This window comes from Schistosoma mansoni, chromosome 2, assembly GCF_000237925.1.
Source record: "Schistosoma mansoni strain Puerto Rico chromosome 2, complete genome".
In the NCBI taxonomy this organism is placed as follows: domain Eukaryota; kingdom Metazoa; phylum Platyhelminthes; class Trematoda; order Strigeidida; family Schistosomatidae; genus Schistosoma; species Schistosoma mansoni.
The window spans coordinates 12,532,065-12,555,598 of record NC_031496.1 but is presented as its reverse complement, the minus strand read 5'-3'; the positions used below and the strand labels follow the sequence as shown (position 1 = coordinate 12,555,598).

Sequence of the window (23,534 nt, the reverse complement as noted above, 5' to 3'; positions counted from 1 at the left end):
ATACGCACAGTATGCACATATATGCCAATAAGAGACTGATCAATTACAGTCCTAAATATCAAAGGGAAAGATTCGAGTAAACACTATCAAGTGAATTTAACTTTCACACTATTACCGAAGCAAGTGGCTATCAGGACTCAGTAGCTAAGTGGATAACTCAATGGCGTTTGAAGTGAACGGTACTGGGTTCGAGTCCCGGAGTGAACATGAACTCTGGGATGCAAGTACGTGTATCCTGAATTCCACTGTTATCCCACTATTCATATTTGCTTATAATGCTTATGACTTAAGGCAATACCGAGGTAATACTTACAGTATGCACATATATGCCAATAAGAGACTGATCAATTACAGTCCTGAACATCAATGAGAGGATGCAAGTAAACAATGTTGAGTGAATTTAAACTACCAATTATATTTTACTTCTCAATAATACTTTAATTAATATCTGTATATTAAGAAAATAATCTTTAAATTATATTTCATTCATTTTATTATTTTTTTTCATTTTACATCGGTAATTGTTTTATTTCACCAATCGGATATATAAAATATACTACTTATAAAAATTTAAAAAAAATGAACAAACCAAAAAAAAAAACAGAATAAAGAATTTTATATCTTAACAAGTAACCATGTTATTCAATTACCAAGATTTATTCAATTATGTGAAACCATTAAAAAATCAAGTGAATGTATTAATACCAATTTAATGTTATGTAAATGGAATAATCAAATAAATCAATGTGAAATAAAAAATAAATTATTATTAATAAATAATAATAATAATTTATTGATCAATAAAAAAATTTTTTTTGATAAAAATCAAAAAAATCAAATTTTATTATTAAATAATATTTTAACAAAATTTTCTACATCAAATTCAAATTTTTGTTTATTTGATAAAAATAAATTAAAAAAATATATAAATAATAATTTGATTGATTATTGGTGGAAAAATCTTCAAGGTCATTTACGACAACAACAACAACAACACCACCACCAACACCACCACCAACAACAACGTACTATGATAAATCAACAAAATGAACTTATTCAAAATATTCAATCATCAATTATTTGTATGACTTCAATATGGTCACCTATAATAAATCAATATCAAAATCTTACATGTCATTGTCAACCATGTATGGATTGTATAAATGATGAATTATATAGAATAGAGATTAATAATTGTCAAAGTAAGATCATAGATATATTGTTTTATTTTGCATTCCAACAAATTTCCAACGTTTTATGTCATAAATATTCCCTGTGAAGTGCCGTATTATGTCTCGACTTAGTGTAAACATTTTGAATATTCAATAACAGTAAGATATTAAAGATGAAATAGCATTAGAAGAATAATGTAAAAGCAAACAGGTCTTAAAGTAATATTATATAAAGTGCCACAATAATTTGAAAAACAAATTGGAAATAAGAAAAAAATATTGAGATCTAATGAAAACGTTTTCAAGTTTCAAATAAATGAAGGGCAATGACAGAAATTGAATCCCTGTTTATTAACTTATATCCTTGATATGTTTATGCACTGAGCTAATTATTCACAATTCCAATTTCAGTACGATGAACGAAATTCAATCTATCCTTTTTCTTTCCTCCTGGCTAGTTAGAGTGAGAAGTCTAAGCATTATTGATAGATACTTCAGAATAATTCAACAATAACCAAGTTTCTTCGGATTGTAAGCGACTATTAAGTGACTTAATTACTGGACACAAAATCAATAAATTAATCATTAACACCATCGGATACCGGCTCAGTGGTCCATCGGTTAAGTGCTCTGGCGCGAGACTGGTAGGTCCTGGGCTCGAATCTCGTGAGGCGAGGTCGTGGATGCGCACTGCTGAGGAGTCCTACAACAGGAAGAAACGGCCGTCCAGTGCTTCCAGGTTTCCCTTGGTGATCTAGCTTCAATTGACTCATGCTTTCAACTATGAAAATACTAAATCTCCACAAAACCCCTTCTGATTATAATCATTAAGAGATTACTGAGGAAAAATCTTTTTAATCGACATGCAAATTTTAAGATTGATTTCCTCTTTCATATTTCGGGAAATAAAATTTATAATAGTCACGTAAAAAGTAAATGAACAGTACATATTTCTTTTTTGAATACAGTTCATGTTTCTAGAGGGGATATCACGTATTATGCAATAAGAATGCAAATGTATTACCATCAATATATTTTTATTCATCTTATATAGGATTGTAAATGTTATAAAGGTAGGATACTTGTTATAACGCTAGGAATTCTTGTTATAACAGTCCTTTCACTTTTTACACATATATGGGACGCTAACTGACTAGAACGTGTATCGAAAAATTATATATATATATATATATATATATATATATGTCCGTCTTTATAGAATAGTTGAACCACTGTAGACTTCAAAATAGTCAAATATGATGTTTCTCCCTGTAGTTTGTTATTAAACATTGGGTAGCCGAAATTTATCACTTATAATGGTGATGAAAAGAATTTTGTTTTTACAAGGTTGGATGTTTTATTCTTCATGATATAGAAGAGGATGCAGCGAAGTAAAACATGCCTGTTACGATCATTTTAAAGAAAAATTAAAACTTGAACGCTTTAGTTGATTGTTTAATTGATCTTTGTAATCTTTTTGTCTCATTTCTTTTTCTAGTTCATCCATCATGGTCACTCTGGTCACCATGGTCTTCATGTTCATCAGACTGTGGTCACGGGATACGCACACGTATGCGACGGTGTGACAGTCCACAGCCTGTAGAAATGAAGATTAATAATCAAAATACTAAGAAACTGATTGGATGTAAACATAGTTACGAAATTCCAGTCGATGAAAATCCTTATCCTCCTGAAGTTGAATTACAAGTTGAGCAATGTCAACAGAATAATAAAGTTTGCAATCATGGTAAGTAAATTATCTGTAAGTGAATATTTATCTTGTCTTATGTTGAACAGTTTTATATTTTGTTTTAATTTTGTGTGTATGAGTAGCGGATGCTAGTATTACTGACTACAAAGTCAGGTTTTAACTCCAAACAACTCTGAGAATAATGAACTTTGGGACAGTTAAAAGCTAATTTAGTAGGCTACATATAATCTTGGAAGTATGGAGACTTCCAGGAATAGTTTTAAAATTAGTGACACTATAATTTTAACCTTTCCCAACGTAAAAAGTGATAAAAATCTTTGGCTTCTGGAAATAACAGAAATTTATCACGAGGCACGGGCTAGCTAGACATATCTCTGCATATGTTCCCTGTCTGTTTTCAGGGTTAATTACTCTCAACTCTTGCCAGAACTATTTTAGGTAATCTTATGTTATTTGAATTAAATATACCTTATCCAAATCAGTGATCTCAGAGTTTATGGTTCATTGATCTATTCACTATGATACAAAATACAGTCGATTATCCCATTTTAATTGCTCTTCAAAACAATGTTATGACAAACGGATACACAAATGTTCCAATTACATTACTCTGGACTAAGGATCCCCTTTACAGCTAAAGACGATTTTCAACAGAAAAATACAATAAAACATATGACAATCAAAAGCTGAAAAGATATTCTATTTTGTTCCAATATTCCTCAAAAGTAAATAATTTAACCGTTATAAAAATTGAACCTTAAAAGTCTGTTTCCATAATGAACCTTTTGACGTTTGATCTGTTCAGCCATATTCTACAAAGGAATATTACAAGAACAGATATTTCCTACAGTTCAACATGTTTTAATACTTTTTAAAAACTTTCAAGCTGATCAAGATCTCCGGTAACAACTGTTTTCTTTTTTCCATAGTTCTAAATTAGTGTTTCAAGTCAATTATAACTTATTAGAACATGATTTTTATCGCTACTAATCAACACAACTATATAGGCTTAATAGGTGTACACTTATGATGTGTTCTAGAGACTGAATTAATATCTATGAAGGAAGTTTAATGATAGTATTATAATGCATAATAAAATTCGGTTGTATTGTACATTGTCTCATTTTCAGTCATAGGTTATTATCGAATACTGTATTTAGACAATCATAGATATTTAACACTTTTTCATCAAACTCTTCAACTATTCTTAAGAATTGATGTTTACTCGACAAGATTTACTTTACCTCATCTTGAATAAATTAGTACATAAAGCATTTTCACTAGAATCAATTCATATATTTCATTTATTTAATAATGTCATTACCTAGTCGATAATCTACGAAAGTCGAGGATATGGGAATAATTGTTGATAATATTTTTGGTGTTGTTTAATTATCTGAGGTAGATGATTTAGTTGCTTCGCTTTCTTTGTCATTCTGAACAATATCATAGCCTACTTCATGTACTTAGAGGCCCAACCAATCACATATTGTCAGAAATCAACTGTAAAAGACAACCAACAAGAATAGAAAGGCATATGTGGACAACTAATCACCAAAAAGCCTAAAATGACGAACACTTGTGAAATAACTGAAAATTTCACTTCTACATGAAGCAGGAGCTAATAATGTTGTACAGAATGATAATAAAACCTTCCCAATCAAATCATTTAATTAGGAGAACTAAATAAAATCAAAAGCGTCCACCATATCAAAATAGTATTGACTCACAATTTTATGAGTAAACGACTAAGTCGTATCATAAACTGAGATAATCTGAAAAATTGCTAAAAATTATTAACTATTGGAAGGGGTTTATATCGTAGTTTGGGACTCTCCAGGAACGCGATTCACGATCTAACACGAGAATGAACCCAGGAACTTCAGACATTGCTACGCTACATTTAAGGGGCTTAGTCGTAATCAAAGACACTAAAATTACCGAATTCGATCTATTTGTCATATACTGCCACTTTCGTGTTACGCAACTATTAAGTTAATATAATACTCTCGACCTGGTTAACTCTGAGATCATAGTTTTTCACTAGTTACTCAAAAATATTCATTTTGAAGCTGACCATCAATAAGAACATTACCATCACCACTCAGTAGGGTGGTTCTATAAAGAGTGTCATACATCTGTAACGTATTTTCCACTGCTTTTAAGAAATGAGAGCTTGGTAGAATTTTAAAATTATTCATATATACGGGTATACAAAGCATTTAAAATAAAAAATATATTTATGAAATATTCAACCTAAACTGTATGACTTATTAGAAAACAAACAAATTGGTCTGGATGAATTCAAGGTCACAAAGTTATCATCATTAAAGCCTCAAGCTCTGTTCATTACCTAAACTAAGAAGTTTAGTTTAAGTGCAGCTGACAATAAATGCTAACAAAAAGTGTTTAAAGTGACTATGAAGATACAGTCACATAACTACTTCATTTTCAATAATTAGAATTCAAAAACAACAATTCATGATAAGTAATATCCTGTATTCCTTCAGAAGGTGACTGATTAATGTCTTTGTTCTTTGTTTTTTTGTACCCAAATAAACATTTATCCCAACATTACCAACAATAATAAATCATATAGAAGTTTCTTCATCAGTTCTCTCTGAAAAGCAAATATATCATTTAGGTGAGACTTTTCTAAAATGGAATAATTGGAAGGATTGTTCTGCTAAATGTGGAATTGGTATGAAAACACGTAATTTAATTTGTTCAACAAATATGAACAAATGGGATCAAAGTGATTCTTCACAGTGTTCTATTATAAATTCTGAAATAGTCGATACAAGGATTTGTGAGAATTTCACATGTCAACGTAAGTAGTTTAATACAATTAAATTTAATTAATAATTTCGTGGATCGTTTGAAATTAGACATTAATACCGTTGGATGCCGGCTAAGTGGTCTAGTGGTTAAGCGCTCGCACCCGAGACTGATAAGTCCTGGGTTCGAATCTCGCGAGGCGGAATCGTGGATACGCACTTCTGAAGAGTCCCACAATAAGACGAAACGGCTGTCAAGTGCTTCCAGGTTTTCCATGGTGGTCTAGCTTCAATTGACTCATCATCTTGAAGAAAAAATTGCTCTAAGTTAATGAAAGCTGATTTTTTGTAAAAAAAAAAAGAAAATGAAAAGTGAAAATTTAATCAATGAATGAACCTCCCTGTGTTATTGAATAAATAAATTTAATATTGAATATTATTCGTTAAGCAATTATTCTAAAGTTGAAGGCGTGAGTCAATTGAAGCTAGACCACCATGGAAAACCAGGAAGCACTGGACGGCCATTTCGTCCTATAGCGGGACTCCTCAGCAGTACGCATCCACGATCCCGCCTCGCGAGATTCGAACCCAGGTCCTAAAGTATATAGGATTCATAAAGAATTAGTTCTATGTTATTTTGAACTTGTTAAAGAAATAATAAAAGATTGGATAATGTTGTACATTGAATAATAAAGATTATTATTTATATTTTACTTATGGAAATGATCTTCAATCGTTAAAAAAGAAATGTCTTGGGATATAATAATGAAGTATACTTTCAAGACTAATATTTCAATGAATGCTCAATCTAATATGAAATCAGTGTGATAGCTACTACTTTTAGAATAGTGAATTAATAATCCATTAGTATTATTAGAGCTTAATCATTTGGATGCTAGTCGATTAACTTTGGAAGTATATCTGGTAATCAACAAAGAAACTTGTATTAGAAGATCATTTATACTGATGATACCTGCCTGGCTTTTTTAATTTACTTATTAATATTCAGTGATCATATTAAGAAGAACATAAGTAAAGTTTTAACAACACTGAAACCATATAAGGAAAAAAATGGGAGATCAGAGGATTTATTCAAAATGTCAACAACATATTGTAGTCAGCCATCTATCTGACTAGTATAATCAAATCTTCTTTACATAAAATGTACTATGAATATTTCATAACAAGAGCATTTCGTCATATTAGAATGGTTTATACATTTAAGTAGATGACCACAATGCTGGAATCCCAGACACAGGTTATTTTACACAACGTATAGTGGACGATACTTAGAAGATTGTATGTAGTGTGTAGTGGAACGTGGCGTCGAATTTGCACAATTATCAAACGGAGCAAAGAGTTTCAGTGCATCAGAAGCACGGCCTTGGCAGAACACTTGAGGACCAGATGAGAATCCAGTTAAGATGGAATAATACACCAAAAGATGAAAATAGTTGATTGAGGGCTATCGAAGGCCCATTGTCTTATTCTATAAAAATGTACGGCTTATCCAGAATGGATTTAACATAAGATTAATTACATTTAACATTACAACTAACAATTATCAACCTGTAGATCAAAATTAATGAATAAATTGCTTGATTTCAAAAACCACCATGATTGGAATCAGATAATAGGAGTATTCACTCTCACCGTTACTGCTTCTCAAAAGTTCTACGTGTATTCTGTATAGCGAATATATTAGATCATAGTACACAGATAATGATTCGATGAAGAGATCTGCAATTAAGTAATAACGTTCATCTTACGAACATGTAAATAAAGTCAATTGTGATGATTGATTGACATATATATGCCAATGTACATTAATCTGCATCACTGGATTAGATCAGACAGTGAAAACCCTGTAATATTTTTCTGTCCTGTGAGAACTATTTTGTCAATATCTTAGATTCCTTAGCTTTGACCAATGATGCCTTACGATTGACAGGATTATCCATTAGTTAAAGCCGAGATAATCTCAATACTTGTTTTTCAGGATACAATTCTCGCACGCCTAGTATCCCGGTAACCAGAAAAGAACAGTAACTTAACATCTAAAAAACGTACGGCGAAGGGATCTCTTTACAAGTTCACCATATATATATGGATCCATATGTAACTAGTGATTTTTAATTGGTCAAAAAGTTTTTTGACGAAGTTTCTTTTCTATTCCAATTATACAGAAGAAATTGTTCACTCAGAATGGACACCCTGGTTCAAAGTATTGCCTAATAATCCACGTATATTGAAGTATACAACAATACCTGGTCAATTCAATTCACGAGTATATTATGAACAACGTCTTCGTCATTCATGTAGTGTACCATTTGAAAACGCAGATGATTTACAAATTGTTAGCACACAAATCGTCGAAAGAAAATGTTTTAATATTGATCAGAAGTGCTCTACTGTATCAAGTAAGTGTGGTTTGCGTGTGCCTATATGTGTGTTTGGACTAATTTTTACACAACATAATCTAATCATGATTATCGTAGTACTAATCCGTTGCTATAATTACATTTAGTCTGGGAGTAGAATGTTATTGTAATGGGGATGGGGAAGGTAACTAAATAGGCTCATAGAATTCCCATACATGTAATATTAAATATTCTTACTTAATTACACCTGTTACCTATCGTTAAACAGCATAGGTCGCTCACCAGCATTCTCCATTCAACTCTGTCCTGGACAATCCTTCCACGTTCTTACCAATTACTATCCATTTTTTTCATATCTTCCTCCAATTCTCAACGCAATGAGTTCTTTGGTCTCCGTCTTTTCCGTTTACCTTCGGGATTCCAGGTTAGGGATTGCCTGCTGACTAACCATAGAACCAAATTATGATAAGATAAACTTATCATCATTGGGGATATTTGATTTTTGAACTTGGTAACTTTGGTATTGGTTTTTGGGATAAGAGATACCAAATTCTACAGGTATCTCTTTTACACGTATTTTGTAATAAGTTGCCTGCTTGGAAATGTTTATCAGATTAATTGTTTAAACACCTTTAATTCCTGGCCTATTCTTTCTCCTTAAAAATCTCTTTTACACAGAGTAATCAATAAATGTTGTATATCGCTTTGTATACACTCATCTCGATTTCTTTATTTCTTCATCACAAACTATTATCTACTATTTGAAAGTTATTTAACATGAATACAAGTTTTAACAGTTCACTATAAACGTAAAAAAGATGAAGATCATTTCACTGTTTGTCCGCCTTCTTTCAAATAACTGAGTTGTAGATCTTCAGTGACTGAAGTGACTAGAATATTTGGTTTGCCTGTTAAACCTGTTTACTGTTATGGTTACGGTGGAAGTAAGATAATACTTAGTCAATCAATTCATCAAGCCACTGATTACTGATGGGTTATGTAATTCGAAATTGAAATCAGTAAGCTGGATAAATAAATATTACACAGCCCATGAACTCGTTTGAAACCGAAGCTTAATTACACTTAATTCTAAGTTATACTGACCAGTCAGTGGAAACCATAATTATTTTATAACTGTATCTCATGTTATTTTACAGATATAATAAACAGTCAAACTGACGAAGAAAATAGAATCCTTTCCGAAACAATTGAAAGATCTAATTCAATCTGGTCACCATGGAGTGAATGGTCTGAATGTAATCAAAATTGTATTCCGTTAGAAAGTATTTCGTCAGATGACCAACTAGATAAACAACAAACAAAATTTTCCAGTACCATTCTTTATACGTCGAATCAATATCAAACTCGTACACGTAAATGCTTATCTAGTGTATGTTCACAGAACAATCGTTTAGATGCTGTTATTGATTTACGCAGATGTCCTTCCAAACCAGCGTGTAAAAGTGGCTGGTCATGTTGGTCCGATTGGTCAAATTGTTTCCCGAAAAAATATGATAAAAGGAATAAAAATTCTCCATGTAGTTGGCGTGACGATGATGGGGAATCAACACGTACACGAACTTGTATATTAACACCATATGATCAAAATCCAGAAAAACAGAAAATAATTTGTAATGGATATGAACAAATGAAAAAACAATGTATTTGGTTTGGTGGTGATCAAACAGAGTGTTCTGAGTGTAAGTAGGGAGAACGACTTGTTTATTTAGTCAACAAAATTATGTATTTTTGTGTGAAGAGTCAAAAATGAAATGCGATTAGTATATTTCGCAGCATGAATCAAGGGTCACAATAATAATGAGCAAAGTAATTCAGCAATTCACACTGTTTTGTTATATCGATTGAGTGCGTGCCCTCTTTAATATATGAGTGATATGACCGCCAATTAGAGAGGAGTGAATTATCGATCAGAGAAATGATACACGAAAGCCGTATGAGCGGTCTTGAGTACTCATCAGTCTTGCTATCGTAAGCAGAGATGGATAGTGGCTAGCAGTGGAATCCAGGACGCGCGTTTCGTCCTATTTGGGACTCGTCAGCTGGATGTACCTGCATCTCAGAGTTGATGTTCACTCTGGGACTCGAACCCAGTACCCTCGCTTCAAACGCCATCGCGTTATCCACTCGGCCGCTGAGTCCTGATAGCCAGTTAAGTTCAGAACACCAATAACAGCCTCTGCAATATGAATCATCATTCTCAAACATACTGGGTTTATATACCGAACAAACTGACCACATTGTGCCATAAAATAGAAAATAACATTTGTACAAGATTTGGCCAAATGTGGCTTTGAATAGTCGGAACAGTAATTAATGGACTAGGGATAACTCAAGAATGATTAAACGTATAATAATAGTCTATAGGTCAAAATAAAGTTTATAATAAGAGGGACACGAATATGAATAGTTTAGTTACTTAGCAGTTATACAATAGGAAATATACATATCATGTTGGTCCACGAATAGTTCTCAAAGTTACCATTCATAAATCTCCACGGGATATAACAGTTTAAAGTACTAATTAGGTGAGGACCATAAATATCAGTTGCACGACCTTTTAGTAACAGATAATTCCTAAAGATACCCCAAGTGATAACACTTCTTGATGAACTGACAGTTACTTTTATTACATGGTTGCGTGATCCCTTCGAATAGTTCTATTTTACTTATAATTGTGTAAGGAAATCTGTTAACGAGGAACTGGTCATGAATAGTACTTTAAAGTCTGCTCTGACTCAATTTTGAAGGTGTAAAATATTTTCTAACTGAGTAGATTCCAATTGTGTTCACTAAACTTTTCCTTCGTTGCTAGTACCGTAAATAGTTTTCACATAACTCAGAAACCAGTATTCATCAGAGATTTTCGATAAATTTATTTTGTATTGAATAAGGCTTGAGGAATATTGGTAGCACTTATGAGAGTAATGGGAATGTGGATGAATGTTGCTCGTGCATACTGCACTTTTTTCTGATCAGCCGTCAATAATATAAGCTCTTCAGGATGATACCTTTGCCTCAGGGTAAAGCTTCAACTTTGAAGTGGACATTGAGCATTTCTATGAAATGTTGATAAAAGTTAACATTAGAAAATACTCTAATTCCCTTTTCAACAAGAATTAATCCTACTCATTATACAAGACGTCATAGTTAGTTAAGGATTTTTTTAAAAAATGTCTAAACGGGTTCAGTACAGTTTATACTGCCCAAGGTTAGCATTTTTTCAAAGAATGACGTTTAGATCATTATTTATACTGTTATGCACATCATAATCAATCTCATCTTAATTTCCAGTTAATTTAACCGGCATATATTCCGATATTCCAATCGATATAAACACAAATTATCATAAAACTTCAGTATGGAGTAGTTGGTCCACTTGGTCATCGTGTGGATTGATACAAACACAAACTAGTGAAAATAAACTTCAATCCTCCGAGAATTCATTGGACCCAACAAGTCCACACCTACTTGCTGTCCGAACAAGAGAATGTCAGTTAATTAATATTGACAATAGTGAATTACATGTAGTGGATAATCACAGAACAGTTTGTTCTGGTTCATGGAATCAAATGAAAACTTGTCCTAATATGGCATTGAATATTGCAGGAGGTATGTTTATTCTATGTTATGACTAGTGCAATTATTATCCTGATTAATTGTTTCTACTTCCCTTGTAACACCAATAGTTGATAGACTTAACTTAATTGCAACATATTAATAGCCCCAGTAAATGAAGTTTTACTCACTGCTTTACACTGATACTGGAGTTTTATACAGATGTAAAGGCGTTCAGGCTAAGAACGTAAACGAAAAACAGATTGCTAGGTTTGTAGAATCTTGGAAACGAATTCGAATTATTGCTACTCTGTCCAACAACTACGTGAACTGAAATCATAAAAATTTAGTTTACACAATTTAGGGTAGCTCAATATGATCTTCAAAATGATTTCCAGTTGTGCCAGTACACTTGTCCCATTTCTGTTTTTACTGTTCAAAAAACCCAAGGGAGTCCCCAGAAATTAGGCTTTTTACATTTTGCTAGAATTGTTTGCAAAGAGGATTTTCCTAAGTTCAGATAATCAGAAATCACCCGAACAACATAAGAGGCCTCACATAATGTTTTTTTCGACACAACGGATCAATGTTCATCGTGGACAGCTCTCAATTAAACACCTGATTTATTAAAGAATGGCTATTATCTCCAGTGCCTTATATCTGTAAACACCCCCCAACGCTTCATGAATTCCCTGAGAGTATCATCAAAATTTAACCTTAGGTCGTTGTCCTGTTTGTTTATCAATCTCCATCGCCAAGGTCGCTATTTTAGGGTCTTTACAAGATGAGGCATAAATAGATGTAATTGTCACAGGATTAGGAAACAGATATGGCAGTCAATTTATTAAGTCAGAACACATCACTAACAGTGTTCTAAGTCGTAACAAAAATGCGCAATTAAAAGTAGCAGTGATAATTATAAAGAAATTAGGACTTTTATTGGTTAATAGCTGAGTAAAGATAGACGACTTAGGTCGGAGTGACTAAATTTGTTATGGATTTATGTGCAGTTTAATTATTTATGTCTGATTGCGTGTTTGATAAACAGACTATGTATATCTGATGTGGTCTGAATGAATTTCCGACAAGACCTTGAGTATGATATCATAACTGAGCCATTTTTTCTGTTTGAGAGCTCAAACAGTACCATACCGCTTGCACAAATTATGACAGTAACACTTGTAATGTGAAAGGATAGATTGGAATTTGTACTAGTAGTATGAGAATCAGACATGGTAGCCCTGATAGATAGTCCAAGTTGTATAGATGTCACATTTTTCACCTGTTAACACACATATAAATACACAAACATGTCTCACATAAATTACCTTGACTAAAATGACGTGACTGACTTGATCAGACCTGTTTTTTGATTGATCGTACCAAATATTTCTGCTTTGTTCCTCTGTACTATTTAAATTTGGGTTAATTTCACTTGTTTATACATTTGCTGATGAAGTGACTTATACTGAGTCACGAAACGTCAGAAAATTTTATTTTCTTACTCAATGGTATATTACGAATATGTTAATTTCATTCATAACAATCTGTCCAGTGATAAATTCATTTGAAATTGTCAAGTCAAACCTTGACAAAGATACCTAAAAACTACCAATTATGATAAAATAATCCACTATTTATTTTTAATACTTTCATGTCAAAAATCTTCGTTGATCGATGAAAATATGATCTAATAGAGATATAGATCAAATGCATAATTTTCGTAGAAATTTTTTGTCTACTACTTTGAATACTCATTATTACAGAATTCAGATCCAACTGAATAAATCCATTCGAGGTCGAAAGAGGTCGGTAAACCGTCTTAGCCTTTTGAGACATAGAATATTATGTTGAAGTGATGAATATGATTTTATTTCAGTGCTATTGATTTGACAATACAAGAAACATGTGGCGTATCACGCTACAGAAATTACAGGAGGAGTAACTTTCAACAGCTATGATAGAATTTCTTATTGAAATGTGTCTGAAATCCGAGGTTGACAAATTAAAGCGAAATTAATTTACTACTTATTAATACCAAGTAACATAATTCTATAACTTAAACTTTCATCATAATATTCATATGTTATAACACTGGCTCCATTTGATCTTTTATTGTTTAATTTAGTATTTGGTCATATGAACAGAAAACGGATAAAAAATAAATTCACAACTCTTCATATAATCCTAATTGGTCTACTAAGTTTTGTTGCCGGGATATTAGTGGCTGGTGTGGGAATAATTATTTATCACAGAGAATGTCACAAACGACATCTGAATAGAAATATTAATGGTAATAGTAAAAATAACAATATCAGCAAGTTAAAAAGTGAATTAGTTCCTGAAGATGATATAAATAATCTACATCCTAATCATTTGAATTTTTCACCGCCACCTCAGCCAATTCTAACTTTGCCAATACCAAACATTGTAACATCATCTATAAATGAGAATTCACTAAATTGTGGGTACCAAAAAGCTCATAGTATCGTTTACGATTCAGTAGCTTCACAAGATGGTGTTACATATTTAGAGCCAAACCTCAATTACCAGAGAAAGCCCAACAATGATCAACCGAATGCATATAGTAGATTAAATTATGTACCTGATTCATTTTCACCAGATGAAGCATTTAATAGAAGAGAAGCAACAACAACTGTGGCCAATAAAATAGACGGTATGTTGAGAAACGATGGGTTTTGGAGTTATCCTCGGTCAGGTAGACTTATGACACTTTCAAATCCATTAAATTTTTATGAAGATAATGTTTCTAACTTACCTACTCAATATTATGATGATACACTTGGTTGCCAACTTCGTCATCATCAACAACATCATAATCCCAATCTGGCTTCACAATTTTATAGTACAGACATTCATCATTTGCTACGATCAGAAGATAATCGCGGTAACTGCGGTAAATATCTAAACAGTGCTTTATCCACATCACCTTCAGGTTATAAACCGAGTGGAATTTTCAACCGAATAAACATCGATAAGGTACAACAATATTCACAGCCTCCTATACTAATTCCCCAAAGTCATCCTGAATACCGAAGGAAATCTCAGATTCATAATCAAACTATAAGTACAATATCAACACAATTAGAGCCGTGGTATGCCTCAGCTGCTATCGGTTTGCCGAACAGTAGCAGTAATAGTAATAGCAATCGTCGATTAATGTCGGATTATGGTACATCACCAATAGATATGACGAATACACATCAATATCGTCATGAACATGTTGTCAGTCGTGATGAAAACAATGATAACAACCATGAGGAAAGCTTTCGATTCCCGCCTAAAATGCCAATCCTATCTGAAAGGCATAAATTATATGACGTCAACTCACAGTCTAGATTGATACCATCATTATCAGTATATTCACACCATTCCTATAGCTCTAACTTTTTAGATGCCGATAATCGATCATCTGTATGGAGTGGAGGTGAATCAATTCCCTTCGAAAGACCATCTAACCCACACTTAAGAGAACCAAATGAATTTTTTGAACAACAGTCACCTTCATCACTACTATTTCCCTCCCCATCACGTCCGCCTCACATTACATCAGAAAACATTCCTTCCTCTGTACCGGTAACAACTTATTGTATGACACCATGAACCTTGGAGCACAGTGATGTTTATTTTTCTAATGACTATTTTCAGGTTAACAAACAAGACATTGGGCTTTTATTTTACTTTTTTCTCGAATTTTTCTTCTTCCCTTATACTTCTTTCACCTTGTATACGTTTAAGTCTAAATAACATTAAACATAATACTGTGTACTTATAGCATTAGTAGTTATTTGTGTTTGCGAAAAGTTGTAAACATTGAATTGTGCATAGATTTAAAAGGTTATGTATAATTTGTATTTAAATGTGATAAATAGAAGGTTTAGTTCGTGAAATAATATTAGACAATTCATGTTCTTCAGACTTATGTACAAAATCACTTTACAGGTATAATGATCTGGACATAGAGTTTGAAAATGTATGACTATCATATCTGATATGAAATATTAAGACTAAATGAAACATCAAATCATCATACAACAAGTAAGATTAATGAAGTAAAGATAAATATGCCTAAAAGTTTCGTAATTTGGCTACAAGATTTCTAAGAATTGATTTAATTTGAAGATGGCTCTTATTATGAACTGATACCAACGGGTGGAACATTGAAAATGATGAAGCAGAAAGCAATCAATTTCATCATCATGTCAGCCAACTACTTATCAGTTTATAATCCACAACCCCACATTGAATTAAGCCCAACATCTTCAATCCCCTAATTAACAATGATATATTTCTCGTACTAGGTAGTGTTGCAGTTGTTTAAATTTTCCAAAATCAGTCGCTTTGTAATAAGGTGCAGTTCTTATTCGACGTCTGATAAATTTATGCTATACTGGCTTTCAGTGATTCTTCCCTTGATGTCAGTCTGTTTCGCAGTTAAATCAATCAGATCTTGGCAGATTTTGTATGGTTATCATTAAAATCATTATTGCCTATTCCGTCTTGTTAAAATTACCCACTTTCACTTATGAAACAATTTTCATTTATTTTGGAGTTTCTGTTTTAGCCTATTAGTTATTCTGTATATAATTATGAGAATTCGTGAGTTGCACAAGCAACTATACCACATTAATACACGAAGATTAAATCAACGGGATAAGTGATAAAGGAGTCCAAATAATATTAATATTACTCATATTGAGGAATGGACCTGACCATCCTGATGGGAGACCTAACGCTGAAGTCAGAATGGACAACAACGATTAAGAAGATATTATTGGGCGACATCAACTGAGAGAGAAATAAAAAATGGGGAGAGATTTGCCAATATATGTGCATTCAACAGATTGGTTATAGGAGCCAAAATATTTCCACATAAACGCACACACAAAGCTACATGGATCTAACCGGACCACACCACAGAGAACCAGATAGATAATATTTGTATCAACGAAAAATTCAGAAGGTCAGTGGAAGATGTGAGAACCCGGAGAGGAGCTGACACAGCCTCAGACCACCATCTGGTTGTGGCCAAGATGAGACTGAAGCTAAAGAAACACTGGACAACTGGGGAAACAGCACTACAAAGGTTCAATACAGCCTTCCTTCGAAATACTGACAAGCTCAACGAATTCAAGATAACTCTCAACAACAGGTTCCAAGCTGTACAGGATCTACTGAAAGAAGAAACTACGATGGAAGACAACTGGAAAGGGATAAAAGAAGCACTAACTTCAACGTGTCAGGAGGTTCTGGGTCGCAAGAAGCATCATCATAAGGAATGGATCTCCATGGGAACCCTGGACAAGATTGAGGAAGGAAAGAGCAAGAAAACGGCAATTAGAAACAGTCGAACACGAGCAGAGAAAGTCAAGTCACAAGCAGAGTACGCAGAATCAAACAAGCAAGTGAAGAAGAGCATTAGAGCCGACAAGCATAAATACATGGGAGAACTAGCAACGACAGTGGAAAAAGCTGCAAGAGAAGGGGATATGAAACACATGCATGACAGAACCAAGAAATTAGCAGGGAAATATAGTAAACCACAGAGAGCGGTCAAGGACAAAGAAGGCAAGCCGATCACTGAGATTCAATAACAGAGGGATAGATGGGCAGAATACTTCGAGGAACTCTTGAATAGGCCAGCTCCATTTAGTCCACTGGATATCGAAGTATTACACAGACCTTCTTATAGCTATCACTCCACAAACCATCGGAGAAATCAAGATGGCCATCAGACAAATCAGGAGTGGGAAAGCAGCAGGACCTGACAATATACCAGCTGAAGCACTGAAGTCAGACACTGAAGCAACTTCAAACATGCTTCACTTGCTATTCAAGAGGATTTGGGAGCAAGAACAAGTGTCACCAACAAACTGCAAAGAAGAACACCTCATCAAGATATAAAAGAAAGGAGATCTAAGCAAATGTGAGAATTACAGAGGCACCACACAACTACCAATATCAATAAAACCTTTCAACAGTGTTGTTACAACGAATGGAAGATCCAGTAGACACCCAGCTTCAAAATCGACAGGTCGGATTCCGTAAGGATCAGTCGTGCACAAACCAAATCACGACAACTCAGATAGTTGTTAAACAATCAGTTGAGTGGAACTCGTCACTATACAATAATTTCCATGATTATGAGAATCCATTTGACAGTGTGGATAAGAGAACATAATGGAACCTTCTTCGATACTATGGAGTTCCTGAGAAAATCGTCAACATCATACGGAATTCATACGACGGACTACAGTGCAATGTCATGCATGGAGGACAGATGACAGATGCATTCCAAGTGAGGACCGGTGTCAGACAATGCTGTCTACTCTCCCCTCTCCTCTTTCTTCTGGTGATTGACAGGATTATGAAGACCTCGACATCTGAGGGCAAGCACGGAATACAATAGAAAGCTCAGAATCAGTTAGACGGTTTGGAATTCACAGATGACCTGGCACTCCTATCTCATTCACATGAACAAATGCAGCTGACGACAACTAGTGTGGCAGCAGTCTCTGCATCAATAGGTCTCAACATACACAAAAGAAAAAGAAAAATCCCCAAATACAACACGGCGAATACTAACCTAATCACACTTGATGGGGAAACTCTGGAAGATGTGGAAACATTCACGTACCTGGGAAGCATCATCAATGAACAAGGAGGATCGGATGTACACGTAAAGGATAGAATAGGCAAAGCAGAGACCTCATTCCTATAATTGAAGAACATGTGGAACTCAAAACAACTGTCAACTAATATCAAAGTGAGAATCTTCAATACAAACGTCAAGACAGTCCTACTGTACGGAGCGGAAATGTGGAGAACTACTACATCCATCTTCAAAACGGTACTAGCATTTATAAATAGTTGTCTACGCAAAATACTCAACGTCTATTGGACGGATACCATCAGCAACAGCGTTTTATGGGAGAAGACAAACCAGCTTTCAGCTGAAGAGGAAATTAGGAAAAGACGTTGGAAGCGGATCGGACATACATTAAGGAAATCACCGAACTGCATCAACAGGCAATCCTTAACTTGGAACCCGGAATGGAAGCGAAAAAGAGGTAGGCCAAAGAACACATTGCGCCGGAAAATAAAAGCAGATATGAAAAGGATGAATAACAACTGGAAAGAACGTGGAAGGATTGTTCAAGACAGAGTTTGATGGGGAATGCTGGTGAGTGACCTATGTTTTTTAACGAGATGTAACAGGCGTAATTAAGTGAGTTAGTATAATGAGGAATACTAAATTTTAGGGACATGCTTCAAAAATAAGTAATGAAGATAATGTATGTATGAAGAATTAATGAAATTCAAAGTCTAGGTGGAGATAAAGAGTGAATATATCTGGACGATAGTGTTAATCTGAAGCCTTATCATCCAACATCTGCAGTCACTGATTTGCATTATCATACGAACCCCAACCAAACAATCTACATGTGTCAAGACGACTAAGTAAACTGGCCAATAATTTCATGGATTGATATCACTTTGAGAAGGAATTTGTAGGTAAATAATGCTGAAAAAGTCAGTAATATGCAGTAATCAAGTGACCTTTCATTCTTTTGGAGACATCCAAGGTGAAAACTTAGTATGAAAAATCAGTGTGGGGTTGAAATTTATTGATAAAGTTAAAAGTTTATAAAATATTTTTCCAGTGATGCAGAAAGTTGAAAATATTCTTCTGAATACAATGACGATTGCTAATTCGAAACCAAATCGTCGGACCATAATTACACTAGACTTAATGTTTTTGTAACTGAGAATTGGGGAAACAATGAATGTATACAACCCTCTAACACGACATGCGACGTTTTCTGGCGTGACAGTAGGCCGAAAAAAAAGAACTGCAAACCCAAAGCACGGTACTAGTCAATAAAGCCAATAGCTGTTGTTACGAGTCATGTTGACAGATGCAGACTACGTAGTTGGAGTCCATTCGACAACTTCAATCAGTGACCAGGTACTTTGGGTGACATTTCTCAAAATCATTCACGATGGCGTAGACGTTTCCGCTGTTAGCCTTTCTTTTGATCTTGAATTACAGTATTTCTTCAAAATTCATTTTCCTAATTTTGTCGCTTCCTCTTAATATGGTTTGGAAACTTGGCCAATGCACATTTGTGCGAGGCTCTGCGTTAATGAAGTTTGACTTATTGACTAACAGATGTTAAATCTAGGTTACTTGAACAAGCGTAGGCTTTTTTGCTTTGTCTACAGTATGCTGAACAAATGTATAGTGAAAATAGGTCACTTTTGAGAGACAAGTTGTTTAAATCATTCTATTTTGTTTAGTTACATATTTGGCAATGGTTTCGGACTACAAATATCAGAAGTATGAATTCATATTAAAACCGCATAGCATTTTTGTTCATTTGAAATATTAAGAACTGGTTTATCATTTTATCTACTAAAAAACAACAAACAGTTGTTTTTACTTTAAATGGTTATACCGGAAGTTTGTTATGTAATTACTTAAGAAAAAAGTCAATGAAATATTAATTTTAAAAACAGCGAATCACTTTAAACCAGCTTAACAGACTGACAGTAAAGATGGATTGCATAGATTTAGTAGAGATCTTAGTAATGAGGCAGCCTAAAATGTTCATTATATGACAGTGTTTTAGCCCTAAATCAGTCATTGAACCAACCTCGCAGTTATTAATCGTAATTTTACTGGCACTTAAGGCGCATTAGGCCACAGTAACTTGGAGTGATGGGTAATTGGAATTTTCGTCCGGTTTAAGAACCTACATACTTTTATTTCTTACTATTTTGACAATCCAAAAATTCAAGAAATAGGTTCAACACTAGACACTTAATAATATTAACACAACCGTCATTTTACAAGGGTATCTCTCGAAAGTTTACCACAGTCCCACTAGGTGAACACACTAAAGAGTGTACTTAAGCTTAAATGCACACAAGTAACGTTATACAGCTAAATAAAAATCCAAGAAAAATATATAAAAAGCCTGTCCTTACTATCGCTCTTTTCATTCAAACTGGAAAACACTGAGATAGTTGCTGGCCTAGAGATATTATAAAGTAATGATGTACAACAAAAATTATAGGCATGATAAAGAATTTAATCTAGCTACTCAAGTACATAAAGTTTTGAATAAAAATAAATGTCACCCTAAATGGAAAGTATTAAACGATGTTTCGCCGGCTATTGTTGTTTGATTCAACCAGGAACACATGTCTCCTAAAACCGAGAGACTATCCAAATTCATTCGACGCTTTTATTATTGTTAATTTAACTAGTTATGCTAATACAAAATCACATTTATTCATGAATTTTTGCAAAAAATAGCTGATTGTTTTTTTCGGTTTCAAACCATACCATCTTTAACCGACAAAGTGTATTGATACGAAACATTGCGTATTTTGTGATATGTCAAAATGAAAAAACTATCAGATTATGCTCGTAAACATTTATTAAGTTTTTTAATAGATGCTGATTTAAGCTGCTCTTTACTCTGACCCATAAAGTTATTTGTCATATGAGTGAATAAATACTTAGCACACTCTATCATCAAAAGTTTGTGGAAAATCATCAACAACAAAACTAAACCCTACGAAATAAATAATGAAGTTCAGAAAGCTGTCCTATTGTGTTGTAAGTTCTTAATCTTTTGAGCCAAAGCCTTTGTCTGAAGTCGGTAGTTTGCAGTAATACGTTTTGTTTCTTCCAGAAATTGTCTTTTGTTTACTACAGAGTCAAATGAATCTTCGTAGTTCAGTAATAAGGCATTTCTTCCCAAAAGTCCGCATGATCGGCGAAGTTTGGCATTCTCAGTCTTAAGAAGTTCTCTAGCCTTTTTAATTTTCGTTAGGTGGTCTTTGTTTAGTGACAAATCCATATCAATACTATCAAGTATTTTCTTTTGACAGGCATTACTGTCAAGAACAGCTTGAAGTTTTTCTCTAGTGTGAGTTATTATTTGAACTGTGTCCGAAATTTTCTGTTTTAATTTACTCAGCTCTTCATTCCTTTCCTCGATTTTTTGATTAAATGTTTGATTCTCGATTTTTAACTGCTCAAAATCAATTAGATGCAAGCCTTCTGATAGTTCATCTTTGGACTTTAGTAGAGCTTCAGCCTTTGAGAGTTGGTTTTTTAGCTTTATGTTTTCTAACCTTACTTCTCCGACCATAGCTTCCTTATTTTTTTCGGTTGTAAATATAGAAGAAAGTTCTTTAGAGTTTATTGGTTTCCCCGTTCGGGTATTTATCGCCTTCTTTCCCACGTTATATTTAAATTCCGTAAAATCCTGATATGCCTTATCAACTTCTTCCTGTTTCTTTTGGCACAAGGTTTTCATCTCGTTAATCTGCTCAGTATAAGAAGATTTCATTACTTTACACTGGTGACGAAGGTCAAAGAGACTTGAGATATATTTGATATATTTCTGCTCATAATCTATAGTAGAATCACTCACAGTACCGCTAATGCTTAACCGTGTATTCTGTTGATCAGATGTTTCAACTTTTTTACGTCTAAAGTATTCAGCTAACTTTGTTTGGAGCTGAAGGTTCAAATCTTTGACGGCTTTCTGTTCGTTTAAGGATTGTCTGTACTTTTCCACCAACTCCTCGCGCCTCCTGAACTCTTCTGCTTGACTTCTGGTACATTCGTTATCATCAGTCGTATGAGATTCTGAAAACGAAGGACCAAGTTCATTAGATTCCTCAGGTTTAGAAACACGATGTATCTCCTCATGACTTTCTTGTAGTTCAATAGTGTTCTGTTTGTCTTCAAGGATTTCCGTAAAATGTGGTCCAGTTTCTTGTTCAGTTATATGACCATCACTGTCTAGTCTTAACTGATCTAGATTCTCATTCACAGGAGAATTTAGTAACTCTTCATGTCTGGTGTCCATTTCCTTGGCCTCAGAAATGCTATTATTAGCAGTTAAATCATTATCAAAATAATCCGGAACTTCGATGGCTCCAATGTCCAAAAGACTGTTTCTCTCAACATCGGAATTTTGAGGATCGATAGAAATATTTTTATTTACAGAGCTTATGTCACTCCGTTCATTTTCTATCTCGGGCTCAGCAGCGACACAATTGTTGTCCTTTTTTGATACAAATACTTAATAATCAAACTTTGAAAATATATTTGTTAATACCTTAGTCTCATCATTTTGAGAGTTCATTTTTAATTCACCGGCATATATCGTTCGATTGCAACTGTAGCAACGACCTTGATGACACCAGTATCTCTGTTACGAGCTGATATAAACCGATGGGTTTTTTATGCTTGCTTTTTGTTGGTTTGGTACGGTTATATGCATATGATGATGTCCAGTCGAAGGTGGTCTAGTCATTCGATTGCACTTATTCCAGTTCGTTTGGTAGTTATTTATGGATTTTATAGTTTGAGTAAGTGCGCTCGTCTCAGGGCATTAGAGTTTCTGGGCACCATGAGCTGAAATTTTACCAGACGTGAGGTCAGCTGATCGCAGTGTGAAAGCAACAAAGAGATAGTTCGAGTGCCAAGAGTGGACGATTATTTCAAAAATAAATAAATCAGCTAACTGTTGGTAATGTGTTATAAGACGCAATTGAAATAATTAGGGCGGAAAAGATGACAGAAAACAAAATAGGAAGTAGTCGCTGGTATTCACTAATAATAGGCGTGATGAAGTGCTAGAGGTGCATCAGGCACAGGTGATTCGGGAGGGATATGGTAATCCATGAGTGAAGGTGTGTATATCAAGTCTCCTCTTGAAGCTATCCACTGAGAGGGCTGTGGTCACTCCGTCCGGAAGCATCTCGATATGAGGAAAAGTGAGAGCACACCTTGGTGGTTGCTCTTTGATGCGCAATCTTTCGAATGTTGCCTTGAGGAGCGTGGTGAAGAAGTTCTAATAATATTTGC

The 23,534-nt window shown here is 34.1% G+C and overlaps 2 protein-coding genes and 1 non-coding gene across 3 annotated transcripts in view; 1 reads left to right on the top strand and 2 right to left on the bottom strand.

Annotated features, from left to right (window-relative positions):
• Positions 1–15,411, top strand: part of Smp_130160 (hypothetical protein) — a gene marked incomplete at its 5' end in the record, with an annotated part of 33,649 nt that extends 18,238 nt beyond the window's left edge. Inside the window, 5 exons of the mRNA XM_018795723.1 lie at positions 5,512–5,713; positions 7,847–8,080; positions 9,199–9,741; positions 11,354–11,671; positions 13,746–15,411. Of these exons, the coding sequence (XP_018650006.1) occupies positions 5,512–5,713; positions 7,847–8,080; positions 9,199–9,741; positions 11,354–11,671; positions 13,746–15,241 (2,793 nt within the window). The 3' untranslated portion in view covers positions 15,242–15,411. The remainder of the gene's footprint in view (positions 1–5,511; positions 5,714–7,846; positions 8,081–9,198; positions 9,742–11,353; positions 11,672–13,745) is intronic.
• Smp_tRNA_02112_Pseudo_TTG.1.1 lies at positions 10,131–10,196 on the bottom strand. The gene has a single exon. It is a non-coding gene (tRNA).
• Positions 15,412–21,068: 5,657 nt separating the features above from the next.
• Smp_014680 (hypothetical protein) lies at positions 21,069–22,809 on the bottom strand (the record flags this gene model as incomplete). Its single annotated transcript, XM_018795722.1, has 2 exons — positions 21,069–22,728; positions 22,783–22,809. The coding sequence occupies 2 exons, from the start codon at positions 22,807–22,809 to the stop codon at positions 21,244–21,246; spliced, it is 1,512 nt and encodes a 503-aa protein (XP_018650005.1). The 3' UTR covers positions 21,069–21,243.
• Between the last annotated feature and the right edge of the window lie 725 nt (positions 22,810–23,534).